Source organism: Ictalurus furcatus, chromosome 12, assembly GCF_023375685.1.
Source record: "Ictalurus furcatus strain D&B chromosome 12, Billie_1.0, whole genome shotgun sequence".
Lineage (NCBI taxonomy): Eukaryota > Metazoa > Chordata > Actinopteri > Siluriformes > Ictaluridae > Ictalurus > Ictalurus furcatus.
Genome location: NC_071266.1, coordinates 13347161 through 13364492, shown reverse-complemented (window position 1 = coordinate 13364492; position 17332 = coordinate 13347161). Strand labels below are relative to the sequence as shown.

Genomic DNA, 17332 nt, shown 5'->3' with positions numbered 1-17332 from the left:
CCAGCCTCTTTATTCTCTATCTTTAAGTTAATAAGACAAAAAAAACCCCACAGCTTGTCATGTTATCGAGAAACCGCAAAGAAGAATAAACTCCTCTGTCCTGAAGCTGTCGGAAAAACGTTGCAGCTTTAACTCTGACTGTTACAAAGAGCTGACACTGGAGACTCCTTCCATAAACGTTACATAAACATCTCCTTACAGGTCAATATAATTAAAACATAAATCCCTTTATTATCAGTGTAGCTTCCGCTGTACACGTCCCTGAGAATGAGCTGTTACTATGGAAATGATATCGTATTATAACGAGAACATTACTATAAACCTGCGCTACTGTCAGAGCTGCTGTTATAGAGAATTAATCGACACCTTCTGACCAATAACAATCCAGAACTTAGCAGTTACCTCAAAAGATGTGTTTCAGTAACACTATTTGTACATAAACAGTGTCATAAAATTGAATTAATTCCTTCTCATCATCTGAAGTGTAACGCTGCTTTTATAGTTGAATGAACACAAATCCCCACAGCCACGCCCCCAAATCTAGAAAGCCTTCCCAGAAGAGTGGAGCTTACTATAACAGCAAAAGGGGAATAAATCTGGAATGGGATGTTTAAAAAGCACATGAGGGTGTGACAGTCAGGGGTGCACATACTTTTGGCCTTATAGTGTAGCTCGCTAGCTGAGTATTGCTAGCTGTACAGCTAGTTTGCTAAACCTTTGCAAGTGTGTATGAAGTGTTATTGATGTCTGTCTGCAATGACAAGTGTGTGGATTTTGTTACGAGTGTGTGTTTTTGTTATGTGTGTGTGATTTTTTTGATGAGTGAGTGTGTGTTCGTTACAAGTGTGTGTTTGTGATGGGTGTGTGTGTTTGTTATAAGTGTTTTTGTCAGTTTGTTTATGTGGGAACACTCATCTGCAGTTCTCAGGTGTGAAATTTATTTATTGATTGTTTTTTTAACTGATGATTTTTTCTTATTGTTGATTGATTGGTTTGTTTGTGTGTGTGTGTGTGTGTGTGTGTGTGTGTGTGTGTGTATGTTTGTGCACACGCCTTTGAAGCAGCTACAAAACAGGACTTCACACACTGAAGATGGGTTAGCTGATCCTCTACTTTTCTGTGAACTGTTCCTTTAACCAAACTGAAAGTGAAATTGGCTGAATCCTAGTGTCACTACACATGCGCACGCAGTCCGGTATCGTTACCTGCGCATTGGCTGGTCAGTTGACTGATCGAGCTCTGTGTGTGTGTGAGAGAGTGAGTGTGTGATCTGTGTTAATACTCGGTGATGGACAGCTCGGTGTTGTTAGAGGCTCTCTCCAGTCTGACAGGACTGACGGTGAAACCGCACACCGACTCCGCGGGGCTGGATATTGATATTGGGGAGCTCACGGTGTACAACTTCGTGTCCTCGGCGCTGCTTCCACTTATCCTGTGTAAAGAGGAAGTGAGAGAGCCGCAGCCTGAAGAACCTAAAGAGCTCCGAGTTAATCTGGACACGTTTTGCGCTCCTGGATTTAATTACGACTTCCGGAACCTCAAAGATGACTCGCAGTGCGTGCGCGGCGGAGAACCGTACAAACGGCCGTGCGGATGGTTCCGGTTCGCTCTGAAGGTTCTTAATAAATACCCGGATGGAAACACCTGGCTCGGCCCCGGAGGATGGAGGAGCGAATCTGCTCCCGGTGAATGGCCCGTATCCTACCACGGAACCGGAAGAGAAGGACAGAACCAGTTTACCGGGCCGCGCGATCCGCAGGAGTTCGGTATTTTCTCCACTCCGGATATTAAACTGGCCGAGCAGGACGGAGAACTGCACAAAGAGTTCACCTCCAAAAACGGAAAGAGTTACCGGGTCATCATGCAGAACCGGATCAACCCCGAGCACCGGGTCAAAAAGTCCGACACGCTGTGGCTCGTGCGCGTCCCGCTGGAAGTTTACGCGCTCAGCGACGAGAAGAAACGGAAAGAAGAGATGAAGAAGATCGTGGATCAGTCCATCCGCCCGTACGGCGTCCTGCTGAAGGAGATGTAGAGCAGCACACACTCCTCTGACGTCATCAACAACATTACTCCTTCAGCTTTAATAAGGCTTTCATTCTGTTATGGTCTGGTCTATATATAACTGCTGTTTATTCATATCTGTTAATACCATATAAGGTCATGAGCTCTATTATTGTCTATTAAAACATAATTAATTATTGCTTCAGATGGAGGAAAACTTTACAAGCACAATTCTACTTAATTTCAGCATTAATCCAGTAGTTATTCAAAATGTCACATTATATAGATATATTAGCGAAAAAAGTATCAAAATGATTAAAATCCTGATATTTAATTTTTAATGTAATAATTCAGTGTCAGTGAGAGCTTGTAAATAAATGTATATTTTAAAAAGATTTATTAAATTTAACAGTTTTAAACACATTTTTAGTATTTTAACACACACACACAAAAAAAACAGATTTCTTGTAAATGGGAAAGTGTTGAATGTATTGTGTGTGTGTGTGTGTGTGTGTCTGTGTGTGTGAGGGAGGGAAGGAGGGAGAGCGAGAGAGAGAAACAAAACTGAAAGTAAGCATCAGTAACTTCCTTATTGAGTGTGTATAAATTTGTGACCAGGTTGCCATTCAGCAACAACAACAACACACACACACACACACACACACACACTGGAGAAATAGATGCATGTGTATGTATCAGTATCACAGTGATTAATGATTAAATGTCAGCTTTAAATCCTCAGCTGTGAGCTTTATATTAAGTGTTTTTCTATCTGCTGTATAAAATAATTACAAATTTGTCATACTGGTGTGTGTGTGTGTGTGTGTGTGTGTGTGTGTGTGTGTGTGTGTTTGTAAATGAAATGGAGAGACCTGACAACAAAAAAGAGATAAATTTTAAGCAAGACAGTGATTAAATAAACTATTTAATATCAATGATTGATGATTTTAAACTCATGCAGTTTGACTTTATTACCTCCATCACCAGGTGGTAGATTTATATATGGAATTATCATTTTAACCTGAAGATTAAACTGATTAGATTTAGGAATTGATCCAAACAGGGTCAAGGTCACAGCTAGGTCAAATGTCTGACATTTGTAAGCTTCCTTCCCATTAGAAGTATATTTGAGTATATTTGTATTTGAGGAAAACACATTAGTAAGATGAATTAATAGACTTATTGGCGATGGAGGTGTCCCAATCAGCACCACTGGCATGGAGTTCGACTTGTTCTGCACTGAGAGAGGACTGAAAATGGAAGAAACATTCAATTCAATTCAGTTTTATTTGTGTAGCACTTTTAACAATGGACATTGTCCCAAAACAGCTTTACAGAAATATATAAATTCAGGATATAGATTTTTAAATGTATTTATTCCTAATGAGCAAGCCAGAGGTGAAGGTGGTGAGGAAAAACTCCCTGAGACAATATGAGGAAGAAACCTGGTGAGGAACCAGACTCCTCATCTGGATGATACTGGATAGGGTGATTATAAATTAATCCCTTCTATAAATGTTCTAATACTACATGGTCAAATAGTGCAGTTTTGTAACCAGGAAAATTCATTACAGTTTTTACATGAAGTCTGTTTTGTTGAACTTCTCCACTGTTCACTGATGGAGACTTGAGTGCAGAACTGTTTGTGGCAATTAAAGTCCTAAAGCTATCATAGCATAACTGTGCAAATGAATTGAGGTCCAAAGCCATCTTATGGTTTTAAAGTGGTACCATCCTCAGTAATCTCAATCATCTTTAGGCTGCACCATATGGGGACATCCTCAGCAGCAGCATATAACTTCCATTTGATGAGAACTGAACCAGAAGTAGGGCATTAGGATGGAACAGGCAGTTCTGGAGAGCAGAAGGGGTCAGGATCACTGGAATCTCTGGAGTACCACTCCACCATCAACAAACCTGGGTGAAGGTGTGAAAGGGTGGGGGCTGTTTTCAGCCTGGCCTTAAAAATTGAGACTGTGTCTGAATCCCCAACACTAGTTGGAAGGTTGTTCCATAACTGTCTTTGTAAGAGAAAGCTCTTCCCCCTACAGTAGACTTTACTGTTTGAGGTACCAACAAATATTCTGCACCTTTTGATCAAAGTAGGCATGGTGTATCACAAAAGACCAAAAGTTCACTAAGGTACTGTGGCACGAGACCGTTCGGTGCTTTATAGGTCAGTAGCAGTATTATATAATACATGAGGTCTTATCTCACTTCATGTGTTATAAAATATTATAAGAAATCTCACTGCAAACAGACATGAGTTAAAAGCTGAAACCAGAATGAAGGTAAATGGGTTTAAACAGTCATGTAGATTACAGCTCCACACTGCCCACTGTTATATCACTGATGGTTTCCTTCAGTCTTGTCACTAATTATCAGTTCACTAATTACTAAAATAAAAAGTTTATGAAAGTCTGAGAAAACTCTCTCCTTTCTGAGAGAATGTCTCTTGCCCTGTAGTGAGTCTCTGGTCTGATGAACTCCATCAGTGAATTAATTTAGTCCACCAGTGTTCGACCCTGTATAGTAAATCTCACCAGGCCCTTCAGAAGTGTGTGAGAAGTGTGTGAGCACTTTAATGTAATATGTGTTTGTGTAAACATGACCTGGTACAGCTACATTCCTGACCTTTTCCTTCTCCTTTCATTTTAGCAGAGCTGTCACACCCATCTGTTCCATCACCACCTTCTACACACAACATAACACTCATTCATTACCATTTCTTCATTTAACTGTCAGTTTATCTGAAGTACAGAAATGTGCAAATATTGCAATGGGAGTAGGATGGTGTTCAGTTTAGTGTGTGTGTGTGCGTGTGCGTACATGTCTCGCAAGCTCTGCCAGCTACAGTACATCACATGCTCTCTCTCTCTCTCTCTCTCTCTCTCTCTCTCTCTCTCTCTCTCTCTCTCTCTTTCTCTTTCTCCCTCTCTCTGTCTGATTGGCAGTAATAAGATACAGGTGTGAATCAAGACATGTTATATGCTGGTATTCACATCTCATGTGATATTCCCATTTCAGAAATGTTTCTGACACACTGTAAGACACTTCCATTCGTATAAATATCTGAGCACACAGCTGTAGACTCTATCAGTGTGAACACAGATCTTCAGAACCTGTCAGGCCTCAAATCAGGAATTCATCATGCCGGGAATGGACAGAGAAGTCGTGTTGGAGGCTCTCTCCGCTCTCACCGGTGCTACAGTTAAACCTCTTGCTGACCGAAAAGCGCAGGAAGTTGCCAATAAACTGACAGTTCAAAATTTTCTTTCAGCTGCTTTAACAACGGCACTGAAAGGTGACGGGGAGATGACTATGAATGAGTTACTAAACAAGTTAAAAACCAGCGAGAGTGAAATCTCTGCATTATGGAACGAGCTATTCGTGGACATGGAGGAGTTTTTTGATCCAGATTTTGGTTATGATTTCCGAAACTTGACAGATTCCTCAGCGTGCTCGCGTGGAGGTGAGCCGTACAAGCGGCCGGTCGGGTGGTACCGCTTCGCTCTGAAGGTGCGGAATAAATACCCGGGTGGAAACGCATGGCTTGGTCCTATTAGATGGAGGAGTCACTCTGCAGCCGGTGAGTGGCCCGTTTCCTTCCACGGCACGAGCATCGAAGGCGCTAAAGAAATCGCAAGCACACATTACAAAGCGGGTCAAGGTCAGGCGTATGGTCGCGGCATTTATTCAACTCCTGACATTAGAATTGCAGAAGTTTATGCCATGAGCAAGATATTCAAATCCAAGAAAACCGGGAAAACCTACAAAGTCACCATGCAGAACCGAGTAAATCCACTGAAACGGACACTTACAGTTAAAACTGATTACTGGCTCATCCCCGTTCCTGTGGGCAGCACAGCGGAGCAGGAGAAGGAGATCGTGGAGAGTTCAATCCGTCCTTACGGCATTCTCATTAAAGAAGTGGAAAGTGTGAATAATTCAGTTACTCATTATAACTGATTCAACATTTTAAAACTTTTCTCCAGTTTGACTGTGTACTGCAAACAGGTTGGGTGTTTATTTTTTGGTGGAGGTTTCCAAAATTAAGCCTATGTTCTGATTTTCTTGAAAGTAAATAAAATTTTTGGGGAAAAGCAACATGATCACCAACCCTACTGGATAATTAGATACAACATGATGCAAGGGAAAAATAAAACATTTTTTTTAAAGTACATTTTTTAAAAAGGAAATCAATAAAACCTGTTTATAAAATGTGATTTATTAAAAAAGCTTAATTATGATGTTTGTTTAAATTGCACAATTAAAATGTGTTTGTATAGAAATGTGTTTACGTACACTGGTACAACTGGTTCTCTGTTCCACATTTTTGTTTTCTCAGAGCCGATGTGTCCAACACCAACCAAAATATTCTCACAGAAACTAATTAAAAACCTGCTTCATTTATTAATATCCATTATATAAGATCTATTAATAATGATCTTAATTTATGTTTGGTGTTGTGTACAGATGGTGGAAACAGATGGAGGTGTGTATGAATAACCTTTAACTCTTTTCTTATTTACTTTGCATCCAGAGTCATAAAATATATGCTTTTGTGTTTGTCTTCTGATTATTTGTCTAATTGTTTGTTATATTTCCCATGAGGATTATTTTGAAGCACGATTTGTGCTCCCAGTGAATGAAGCAAAAATCACTAGTGAACAGCACATGGAGTTGGTCTGATGCAGCAGCCAAATGAGTAAAATAATGAATGTTTTGCTTTAGCACCTGATTGATGAGGGTTCAAGGTCACTAATGTTTGTTTAATGTGCTTATATTTTGAATGTTTTTGTTTTTATATTAGCTTATTGCTAATTAGGCTACTTTAGTTGTAAAATAGCTGGTGCTGCTTTGTACAAAATTGTTTGTTTTGGTGTTTATTTTGTACATTTCTATGCAGAAAACACCATTTTGTATTTTATTTGTTTTATTTCTAGCTCTTACGGTGTGCAATGCGTAATAAAGGAAGATAATCACAATCATCAGTGAGGAGCAAAAATTTTTCATCAACCGGGCTGCTATGTGTGTGTTTCACAGTTTTATAACAGCTTTATATGACATCATCATCATGTCTGTAAAGAATTTCAGTCTTTTATGTCTAATTGTGTCACTGTGTAAGAATGTGTGTGATTTCTCTGCACAGTGTGAAGAAATCCTATTTATTTATTCTAAAAAAATTTGTTCATTTTGTATTATATTTGGCCTTTTTGTTTATGTGTTTGTTTGTTTGTTTGAACCTTTGATTGTAGCTTTCCTTTTTTACCAGACAGGCTGGCTGTGGACCCTAAAGCGATACACACAGGTGTATTCAGGGTGACCCCAATTACTGAGGATCCTCAGCTCCACCAGTTCATAAGCCTCACTCGGAGAGTTCTGGAAAACACAACCATCCACAATATAATACACAGGAAGTTCCAGGAGTCCGAGTCCACTACCAAGAACTGTTCATCACGTATCGCTTATCTCCAACATGTACGTTTCCTTTGAGAAACGTCATTTCTTAAAGCGTTTTCAGTAGTCGACATTGGGGGGAAAAAAAGAAAAGAAAATTTGTTCTTTCTTACCGGAATTTCGAAGGTCTGGATCGGTTCTCCGTCCTGGTCATAAGTGAATTCTCCAAGAAGTTTTCCTCCATCTTTCTTGTTAACCTTTCCCTGGAAGACGTGTAATAAAGTGTCAAATGTCATGTTTAATATTATTAAATATATTTTTTTAAAATTGTAGAGCAGAAAATAGCATTTACACATTATTATCGCTGATTGGTTGATGGATTAAATTTATTCGCTAGATAAAGTGCAACATATCAAAACTTCAGTATAGAAAAAGTTCTAAAGCTTATTAGTGATAGTTAATGTGTGTTTATGTGTTCATGTGTCGACTCACATAAACTGCAAAGTCTCTCGGCGCGCTTCTCGTGTGGCCATTGGGTGAGAGCACTCGGGGCAGGTGCTCCAGCGTCACGTGGGTGATGCGTACAGAGAAGGGCAGAGAGATGAGAAGGTAACCTTCAGAACCTTTAAATCCCCAACATTTACCAGGGAAGACCTCCGGCTGTGATCACACACACACACACAAACACACACACACACACACACACACACAAGCAAAAGACATATATTAAACCATTTACACAGGAACTAATGGCGTGATCTATGTGTGTGTGTGTGTGTGTGTGTGTGTGTTAGTTACCTGTATAGCTTTTTCAGGGCTATTAATGTTGCACCATTCACTGAAGCCGAACAATTTGCAGTATTTAGATTTATCTGTCTCTGTACTGGCTATCACAGCGGCGCCTACACACACACACACACACATTCATTAACAGTTAAAGAAATGTATTTAAAATGAGAGAGTGGGATTAATATCAGTATAATACCTCTGCCTTACAACCTAAAACTGTTTGAACTCATAAGTATTCACCCCCCTTGAAGTGTGCATTTGCACACTTTGTAGTGTTACAGCATGGGACTGTCAATTGTGTCTTTTTACCCGCACATACTCTGAGCACACAGTGAACGCTGTTCTGTCGCACCACTCGGGACTCGGGAACTCCAGTTTTATCCCATTCTAATTTTATTTTAAAATCCCGATGACTCATTTAGACGTGAAGGACGTGAGAGTTACCTAAAGACTCCAGCGCGTAATCTGCCATTCCAATACCATCAGCTCGGAAATGGCTGAGCGCCCTGCGTATGAATTCTTCACCATCCTGTGAAAGAAATCAAATCAAAAATCAATAAAATGTTCATAATGTGATGAAAAGTCAACATAAACGAATAAAGCAGCAGGCCGAGTCGTCCCATTCCCCAGCGCTTTATTTCCTTTTACTGGCCAATTCATTTCATTTCAATTAAATCACATGAAAATAATGTAGCAGAGCTGGAAAGAGAGAGAGAGTGTGTGTGTCTGTGTGTGTGTGTGTGCGTGTGTGTGTGCGCGTGTGGACGTGTGTGTGTGTGTGTGTGATTCCTCACCTTTTGTTCTAGCCTCTGTTGTCTTATCGCCAGTTTCTGGAACTCTTCCTGAAATGACAAAACAAAAAATTCCATGAAGAGGAAGTCAAAAACCCTAAACATGCTACCCTACACCCTAAACACTGCACCCTACACCCTAAACACTGCCCCTACACCCTAAACACTGCACCCTAAACCCTAAACACTGCACCCTAAACCCTAAACACTGCCCCTACACCCTAAACACTGCACCCTACACCCAAAACATTGCCCCAAACCCTAAACCCCTCAAATAATGTAGCAGAGCTGCCAATAGGTGTGTGTGTGTGTGTGTGTGTGTGTGTGTGTGTGTGTGTGTGTGATTCCTCACCTTTTGTTCTAGACTCTGTTGTCTTATCGTCAGTTTCAGGAACTTGAACTCTTCCTGAAATACCAAAACAAAAAAGACTGGAGGCAGTCAAAACCCTAAACACTGTACCCTACACCCTAAACACTGCCCCTACAAACGAAACACTACCCTCGACACACTATACTGCCCCTACACCCTAAACACTACCCTCTACACCCTAAACACTGCCAACTACAACCGAAACACTACCCTCTACACCCTAAACACTGCCTCTACATCCTAAACACTATCTCTACACCCTAAAAACCTGTCCCCCTACACCCTAAACACTGCACCCTACATCCTAAAGACTACCCTCTACACCCTAAACACTGCACCCTACACACTGCACCCAACACCATAAACACTATGCCCTATACACTACACGCTAAACACTATGCCCTACTCCCTAAACTCTATGCTCTACACTGTACAGTAATGTTAGCTAGACTGGTGTATCATCAGTAAGTGTTAAGGCAGTGATGTCACTTACAATCAGAGCTGCTTGATTCTGTATGAATGTGTCCTGTGCCAAATATGCTGCAGACTGAAACAGCTGTTTAGTAACACTCGTGTAGCAAAACCAAACACCTGCACACAAAAACACAACAACAAACACATTACATGACAGGTTTATCATGTAAAGCTAGCATGTAGTGTGTGTGTGTTTAATAACTGATGGAGAAAGATAATGAATGCATGTACACACTCACCAAACGCCAGCAGGCAGAGGAGGAGGGGAAGAAGAACCATCTTCCTCACAACTAAAAAACATCTGAGGAGAGATGGAAGCACAGTATAGTCATGCAGGAGTACACACACACACACGTGCACACACACTCATTCACACGCGCGCGCGCACACGCACTACACGCACATACACACAGAGAGAGAACTTACATCGTGGGTGGGGAAGCATGCTGAGGAGATATTTCAGATGTCAGCATGGGATCTTCTAAACAAGTATAGAAACAAAGTTTAGTTTACACAGCTCTACATAATAAACTTGAGATGTGTGTGTGTGTGTGTGTGTGTGTGTGTGTGTGTGTGTACACAAGTTTAGTTTGGCTGAGTTTATGTTGTAGTTAAGGCGGATTACATGGCCTTACAATCGAATTTGTTCCCTTCCAATATGGCGGACATGTTATTGTATCACACTAGCTAACGAGAGCGGTTAATGTGGCATCTCCTCATACCCTGGCCAGAGAAAATACTTGTTTCTGATTGTCTGGCAGATGTGCATTATTTTCTTATATCAGGACCTGACAATGAGTTTATGTCATGTCATAGTCCATCTTACTTAAAGACATGTTATACGTGATATTGCACGTTTTCAGGAACTCACTTTTTTCCAGGCTCTGGAAATCACACACATTAAATTCGCTAATTAAGTTGCGACAGGCCCCACCCACTCCGCACTTCCCTTCCCTTTTCTTGAAGATCCTGAGGTGAGAGAGAGAGAGAAAGAACAAACAAATATAGACAGGTAGAGAGGGACAATTTTGATGAATTAATAAACATGTGTTGCACACACACACACACACACACACACACACCTGATGGGGGTCTCCTTAGAGCAGATCTGTTGAATCGTGGGGTCCTCGGGATTATAGTACCCTTTTGCGAGTAATCTGGGACTGCGGCGTAACATTTCTGCAGGATGAGAGGAGAGAAACAGAACTGAGCACCATTACTGTAAACTAAAGACAAACATTGATACTGATGGAGCTAAAATACCTTCAACATTCTCGCACAGACAGCCTTGACGTATTATTATTCAGTTTATCTTCATTTAAATGACATTATTTTTTTTAAACATGTAAAATAGCACAAATATTCTATTTACAAATTTCATTGCTACAAATCCAGCTTTAAACTTTGGGAGGCGGAACCTAGGGGCCAAAAACAATACCGAACTGCACTAAGAAATAAAATGTGTATATATACAGTATCTCACAAAAGTGAGTACATCCCTCACATTTTTGTAAATATTTGATTATATCTTTTCATGTGACAGCACTGAAGAAATGACACTTTGCTACAATGTAAAGTAGTGCCTGTACAGCTTGTATAACAGTGTAAATTTGCTGTCCCCTCAAAATAACTCAACACACAGCCATTAATGTATATACCGCTGGCAACAAAAGTGAGTGCACCCCTAAGTGAAAATGTCCAAATTGGGCCCAAACTGTCAATATTTTGTGTGGCCACCATTGTGTTCCAGCACTGCCTTAACCTTCTTGGGAATGGAGTTCACCAGAGCTTCACAGGTTGCCACTGGAGTCCTCTTCCACTCCTCCATGACAAAATCACGGAGTTGGTGGATGTTAGAGACCTTGTGCTCCTCCACCTTCCGTTTGAGGATGCCCCACAGATGCTCAATAGGGTTTAGGTCTGGAGACATGCTTGGCCAGTCCATCACCTTCACCCTCAGCCTCTTTAGCAAGGCACTGGTCATCTTGGAGGTGTGTTTGGGGTCGTTATCATGCTGGAATACTGTCCTGCGGCCATGCTGTGCTTCAGTATGTCACAGTACACGTTGGCATTCATGGTTCCCTCAATGAACTGTAGCTCCCCAGTGCCAGCAGCACTCATGCAGCCCCAGACCATGACATTCCCACCACCAGGCTTGACTGTAGGCAAGACACACTTGTCTTTGTACTCCTCACCTGGTTGCCGCCACACACGCTTGACACCATCTGAACCAAATAAGTTTATCTTGGTCTCCTCAGACCACAGGACATGGTTCCAGTAATCCATGTCCTTAGTCTGCTTGTCTTCAGCGAACTTTTGCGGGCTTTCTTGTGCATCATCTTTAGAAGAGGCTTCCTTCTGGGATGACAGCCATGCAGACCAATTTGATGCAGTGTGCAGCGTATAGTCTGAGCACTGACAGGCTGACCCCCCACCCCTTCAGCCTCTGCAGCAATGCTGGCAGCACTCATACGTCTATTTCCCAAAGACAACCTCTGGATATGACACTGAGCACATGCACTCAACTTCTTTGGTCGACCATGGCGAGGCCTGTTCTGAGTGGAGCCTGTCCTGTTAAACCGCTGTATGGTCTTGGCTACCATGCTGCAGCTCAGTGTCAGGGCCTTGGCAATTTTCTTATAGCCTAGGCCATCTTTATAGTAAGTAAGTAAGTAAGTAAAATTTATTTGTATAGCACGTTTCACACAGCAACGCTGACCAAAGTGCTGAACAGAGCACAGAAAGTAAAATAGAAACAGAATTAAACCAAATAAAAGCAGACAATAGACTTATTGTAGAGCAACAATTCTTTTTTCAGATCCTCAGAGAGTTCTTTGCCATGAGGTGCCATGTTAAACTTAAAGTGACCAGTATGAGGGAGTGTGAGAGCAATGGCACCAAATTTAACACACCTGCTCCCCATTCACACCTGAGACCTTGTAACACTAACAAGTCACATGATACCGGGGAGGGAAAATGGCTAATTGGGCCCAATTTGGACATTTTCACTTAGGGGTGTACTCACTTTTGTTGCCAGCAGTTTAGACATTAATGGCTGTGTGAGTTATTTTGAGGGGACAGCAAATTTACACTCTTACACAAGCTGTACACTCACTACTTTACATTGTAGCAAAGTGTCATTTCTTCAGTGTTGTCACATGAAAAGATATAATCAAATATTTACAAAAATGTGAGGGATGTACTCACTTTTGTGAGATACTGTATATATATTAGTACAGCTTTCAGTTTACACCTTGTTCATGTTTCTAGATTGAAGTGAGTCACCGTGTGTCCTAAACCACATCAGTTACCAATATTTAAAGGTGTAATCAGTGATTTTGGTGTAAGTTAGCTAAAACTGGCTGTTTTGAACCTCAAAATCCAAAACAAGCAGCCACTCTGTGCCCCTCAAAAAAGCCACGACTCAAAACATGTAGATGAATATGATTAGCTAGTTTGTGATCAAGTACTGATGACCAAGTTATAGCAGAATTGATCAGGAGAACTTTTTAAGGTGGATTGCTAATGGCATTCAGGATCTATCCGGCATATAAACTAGCTCTAGACAATTCAAAATAAAGCAGAAGACAGAAACCCCTAGACCAGTGGTCACCAGCCCTGTTCCTGGAGCTCTACCTTCCTGAAGACTTTAGCTCTAACAATAATCATGCCCACCTGACCATCTAATCACTTCCTTAAGAAGTTCTCAATGGACTAAAACAGATGTTAGATATTGGTTGGAGATTAAACCTGAAGGAAGAGGGTTTGTGACCACTGCTCTAGAGGATATAGTCCAGTACACAGGCGCTGTTTCACTCTCACACAGCAAACAAGAAGTTGATTAAAGCAAATTACACATACATTTACCTTGATTTGCTGGTTTCTGGTTGCTTTGAAACATTGAGATGCATTTGTGAAATGTAGAACTACAGAATGAACAGCACGGGTGAACCATAGTTCTGTGATGTCATGAGAATTCTATGTAACCGTAAATTCGGAAGGGAGAACATTCTATTGAGGAGGCTTTTTTTTTGTTTTGTTTTGTTTTAAATCGGTAATTTATGTGTATGTTGGCTGAACAAGCCGACAGCTTTAACACTGAGAGAACACACTCTACACATTCAGTATTTAATTAAACCATTGGGCAGAGCAAGCACCATATATATATATATTGTAGATAGATAGATAGATAGATAATCTCATTACAACAGAATGCACTACTATTTTACAATAAGATTATATATTTTATGTAATTATTTCAAAATTAAAATATGAATTAGTTCAATTATTTCCTCGATGTGGGAATGTACAGTCAGGTCCATAAATATTTGGTTATTGTTCTTAGTTATTTTAGTTGTCAACCACAGTATAAATGAACACGATCTCAAATCGCAGACTTTTTGGGTCAGCAAATCCAAACCAGATCAGCACTTTTTATATGTGAACCCAACATCCACGCACAAACTATTATAACCACTGATTAAACAGGCATTTCTGAAATCCATAATCAGCAGACGCTGGGTTTCATCTTAAGGTGGGAATTGGGGCCGAGCTCAAGGAATATAAAATAAGATCATTCAAATGCTGACCCCACCCACTTAACCATCAGAGATCTATTCTTGAAAAAGAAAAAAGAATAATCTTACATCATGCACCTTTAAGAATTTGATTAAAACAACACCTGGAATTTTACTGAAACATTCTGCTAGTGTTGGAATTTTATAAGCAGCTGTTCAGCCAAAACTACCTTAGAACTTAATCACTGGCAGAGATAATACATTATAAGTTAATGAATAGATTTATATTGTCAACATTCAACTGGCTCGTTATAATCAGATACTTAAGGAATTTGAATGCTTAGAGCCAAAGTGCTTTTATTTCTTAATTTAAACACAGTAAACATAGCAAAATAATAACAATACTCAACAACAGACATGCCAATTTTTTTTTTTAGAAAAGTTCTTTATACAGTGAAACAAAACAAAACTTTAACAACAAATAGTTAAAAAAAGAGATAATAACAAAATTTACTTTTTCTTCTGTAAAAGTTCACAAAAAACATGAACGCACAAATAACATATTAACATTGTAATAAACCCACAACACAATTAAAAATGCGGCACCTGCATGAAGAACCTAAAATGGATGACAGAAATACCAGAACATGTTAAACAACTGACTCAAAAGACTAGCGATCAAACATGTTGACTAGATCTTTCTCAAAAACATTTCTAATTCCCATATGTGTCTGGTTATCAGAGTCTACTAATAAAATCCTGCTGTTTGCTAAACAAAAACGGTAGCTAAGTAGCTATATGAGCTCACTCATTTAAATGGTTCTCAAACTGGGGGGCCGCCAGATGGTGCCGGGGAGGACACATTGAGATTCTAGAACATTATTATTTTTTAATGAATTTTACCTGTTTGTAAGTTGGGATTGTGATCCTTTACACGATGATGTGAATAAAAATGAGAAATATGAGTAAATTATATCAGTTACACAAAGCACACTAAGACACACACCAAACAGAGACATGTTGATATACTAGTGTACAGTACTGTCATCCACACACTGATAAAACCTAAGACTATTGATAATGGATCAGTTTTTAGATAGAGAACGTAGTCTCTTAGCAAAGACATTTTATACTGTGTTTCAAACCAGGTTTTCTGTATGTAATGTAAATGAAGTTTCATTCTAAATGTGAATTAAGGATAGCATTTGATGCGATCACTTTCCGTTCTCACAGTACAGATGTTGTTACAGTAGTGACCCCAAATGCTGAGGTGTTAGGATTATCGAAACAAATGTCTTTCTGAATGCTAATTACGGTCACGTAGCCCTTTGTTCAGGGATGGTTCTTGATGTCCCACTGCTGCTCCCATGCTATAATTATATACACATATTGCTGAGACTCAGATAAATTGTCCCATTGATAGTTCTGCCTTTTTGGGGAACAAGCTTATCCTAACACAGTTCGGGGTGGAATCTGCTGAGAGGCAGTCTGCAATTTCTTACAGTCCCCACTTTGATGCTCTTGGCCCAAAAGAGGCATCATATCCACCACCTTTATACAGATTACACCTACATTGGGCAGGTGTCCAGTGGAGAATCTTACCCATCATTGGGTCATCACCTCATACACACTGGTTCCTGATCCCTCCAATTAGGCAAAACTTTAACATAAGGTTTATTTTATAATTTGGTACTATGTAAAATGTTTAGGAATAGAGGTATTCAAGAACCATCACAGGCAGCCAGAATGTCCTAACATAATCACTGAGTTATCTGCAATTTGGCATCTTAATAAAAAAACACATACAACATAACATAATGCATTGGCAAACAATGAGGAATATACATATGCAAACAACAGTTTTGAAGGTTACATCCTAAATTAAACCTGAATAAGCCATAGATAAGTCTCCATCATGCATCCGTCATGGATTGAATGACCTTGTTTGTTGGGTAACATTTACATATGGAATGTAATAATTTCCTATAGACCATGTTGTTTCTAGTCTCATATAAAATGGGGTGATATTACCAGGCAAAGTGTCTGGCTACAGTTGACAAAGATAGAGAAGTGACAGAGAAGAAGTGATCAAGAAGGGTCATAGTTGCGTAATGTTAAAAGCCTTTTTTTTATATTAGAGATGAAAGATAGGGCAGATGTGATGGTTTAAACATCCTGTGCAGTCTCTTCTTCTTCATGTAGTCCCTAATGGAGATAGTCATCTGTTTGCAAAGCCTTCAGCCTCACTAGGGCCTTAAGCTTGAGTTCATTCTTGCAGGGTTCTTGTGCACTAATCCTACAGGATATTCCCAGATTCTTCCAGATGAATCCAAGTACCCTATCCACAAATCCCAATAACTTCTGTCTGAAGGTTGTTTCCCTGGGATGATTTACTTGTATTCTGTTAGGTGGTCCGTGGATGAGCTGGTTGCTACAGCACTATTATACCTCAGGAATGCTGTTAGCGAGAGGTCTTCATACCTTCCTGTCACGCTCTCCCTGGCACTGTTCATTCAAATCTGGAGATCACACCGTCAGATTCACTAGAACTGGAACATGGATCCATTGGATGTTGTTGATTAGCACTCCGGGATAGGGTCTCGTCACCACACCCGATGGAGGAACTGGTTGCTGTCAGGAGGGCTACCATCATAATCATCGCCACATCTTTATTTCCTTTGGTTAGGAGATACTGAAAACACATGCAAACAGAAAGAATTTTTTTTGTCCCATACAACAAAGCACACAACACCTTCGAAACACACACAATAAATAAAATAATCAGTAAAACATTACAAACACATACACTCACTTGCTCACATCCTTATCTACACCTGGCCACAAGAACATGTTTTCTATCTTGTCCTTCACTTTTGTTATACCTAAGTGTCCCCCCGATTGTGGATATGATACAAAATATCATGCCGCAATCTTGTAGGTGGAACTAACACTGGAGAGTCACCACATCTGTACAGTAACATGTTGTC

The 17332-nt window shown here is 40.1% G+C and overlaps 1 protein-coding gene across 4 annotated transcripts; it reads right to left on the bottom strand.

The window, feature by feature from the left end:
• Positions 1-3416: 3416 nt before the first annotated feature.
• Positions 3417-13738, bottom strand: LOC128615650 (SUN domain-containing protein 2-like). Of its 4 annotated transcripts, none has more exons than XR_008387244.1 (15): positions 13696-13738; positions 10911-11007; positions 10700-10797; positions 10255-10309; positions 10068-10129; positions 9848-9945; positions 9337-9390; positions 8988-9035; positions 8638-8722; positions 8203-8306; positions 7897-8064; positions 7578-7667; positions 7251-7386; positions 5826-5922; positions 3417-5635 (listed from the first exon to the last, which is right to left on the bottom strand). XR_008387244.1 is itself a non-coding variant. In XM_053637872.1 (13 exons), exons 1-13 carry the CDS (start codon positions 13727-13729, stop codon positions 7273-7275), a joined length of 1107 nt encoding a protein of 368 aa, XP_053493847.1. In that variant the 5' UTR covers positions 13730-13738; the 3' UTR covers positions 6231-7272. The 4 variants fall into 4 exon arrangements, 1 of the variants encoding a protein (XP_053493847.1); XR_008387245.1 differs by having other exon boundaries at positions 13690-13721; XR_008387246.1 differs by lacking the exon at positions 9337-9390.
• Between the last annotated feature and the right edge of the window lie 3594 nt (positions 13739-17332).

Excerpts from the sequence above, each read along its gene's own strand:
- LOC128615650 (XM_053637872.1), bottom strand. The coding sequence starts at position 13,729 with ATGTTTCAAAGCAACCAGAAACCAGCAAATCAAG. Across the intron at positions 8,723-8,987 it reads AACAGAGGCTAGAACAAAAG|GATGGTGAAGAATTCATACG; the intron begins GTGAGGAATCAC and ends TTTCTTTCACAG. Across the intron at positions 7,387-7,577 it reads TCCAGACCTTCGAAATTCCG|AACTCTCCGAGTGAGGCTTA; the intron begins GTAAGAAAGAAC and ends TGTGTTTTCCAG.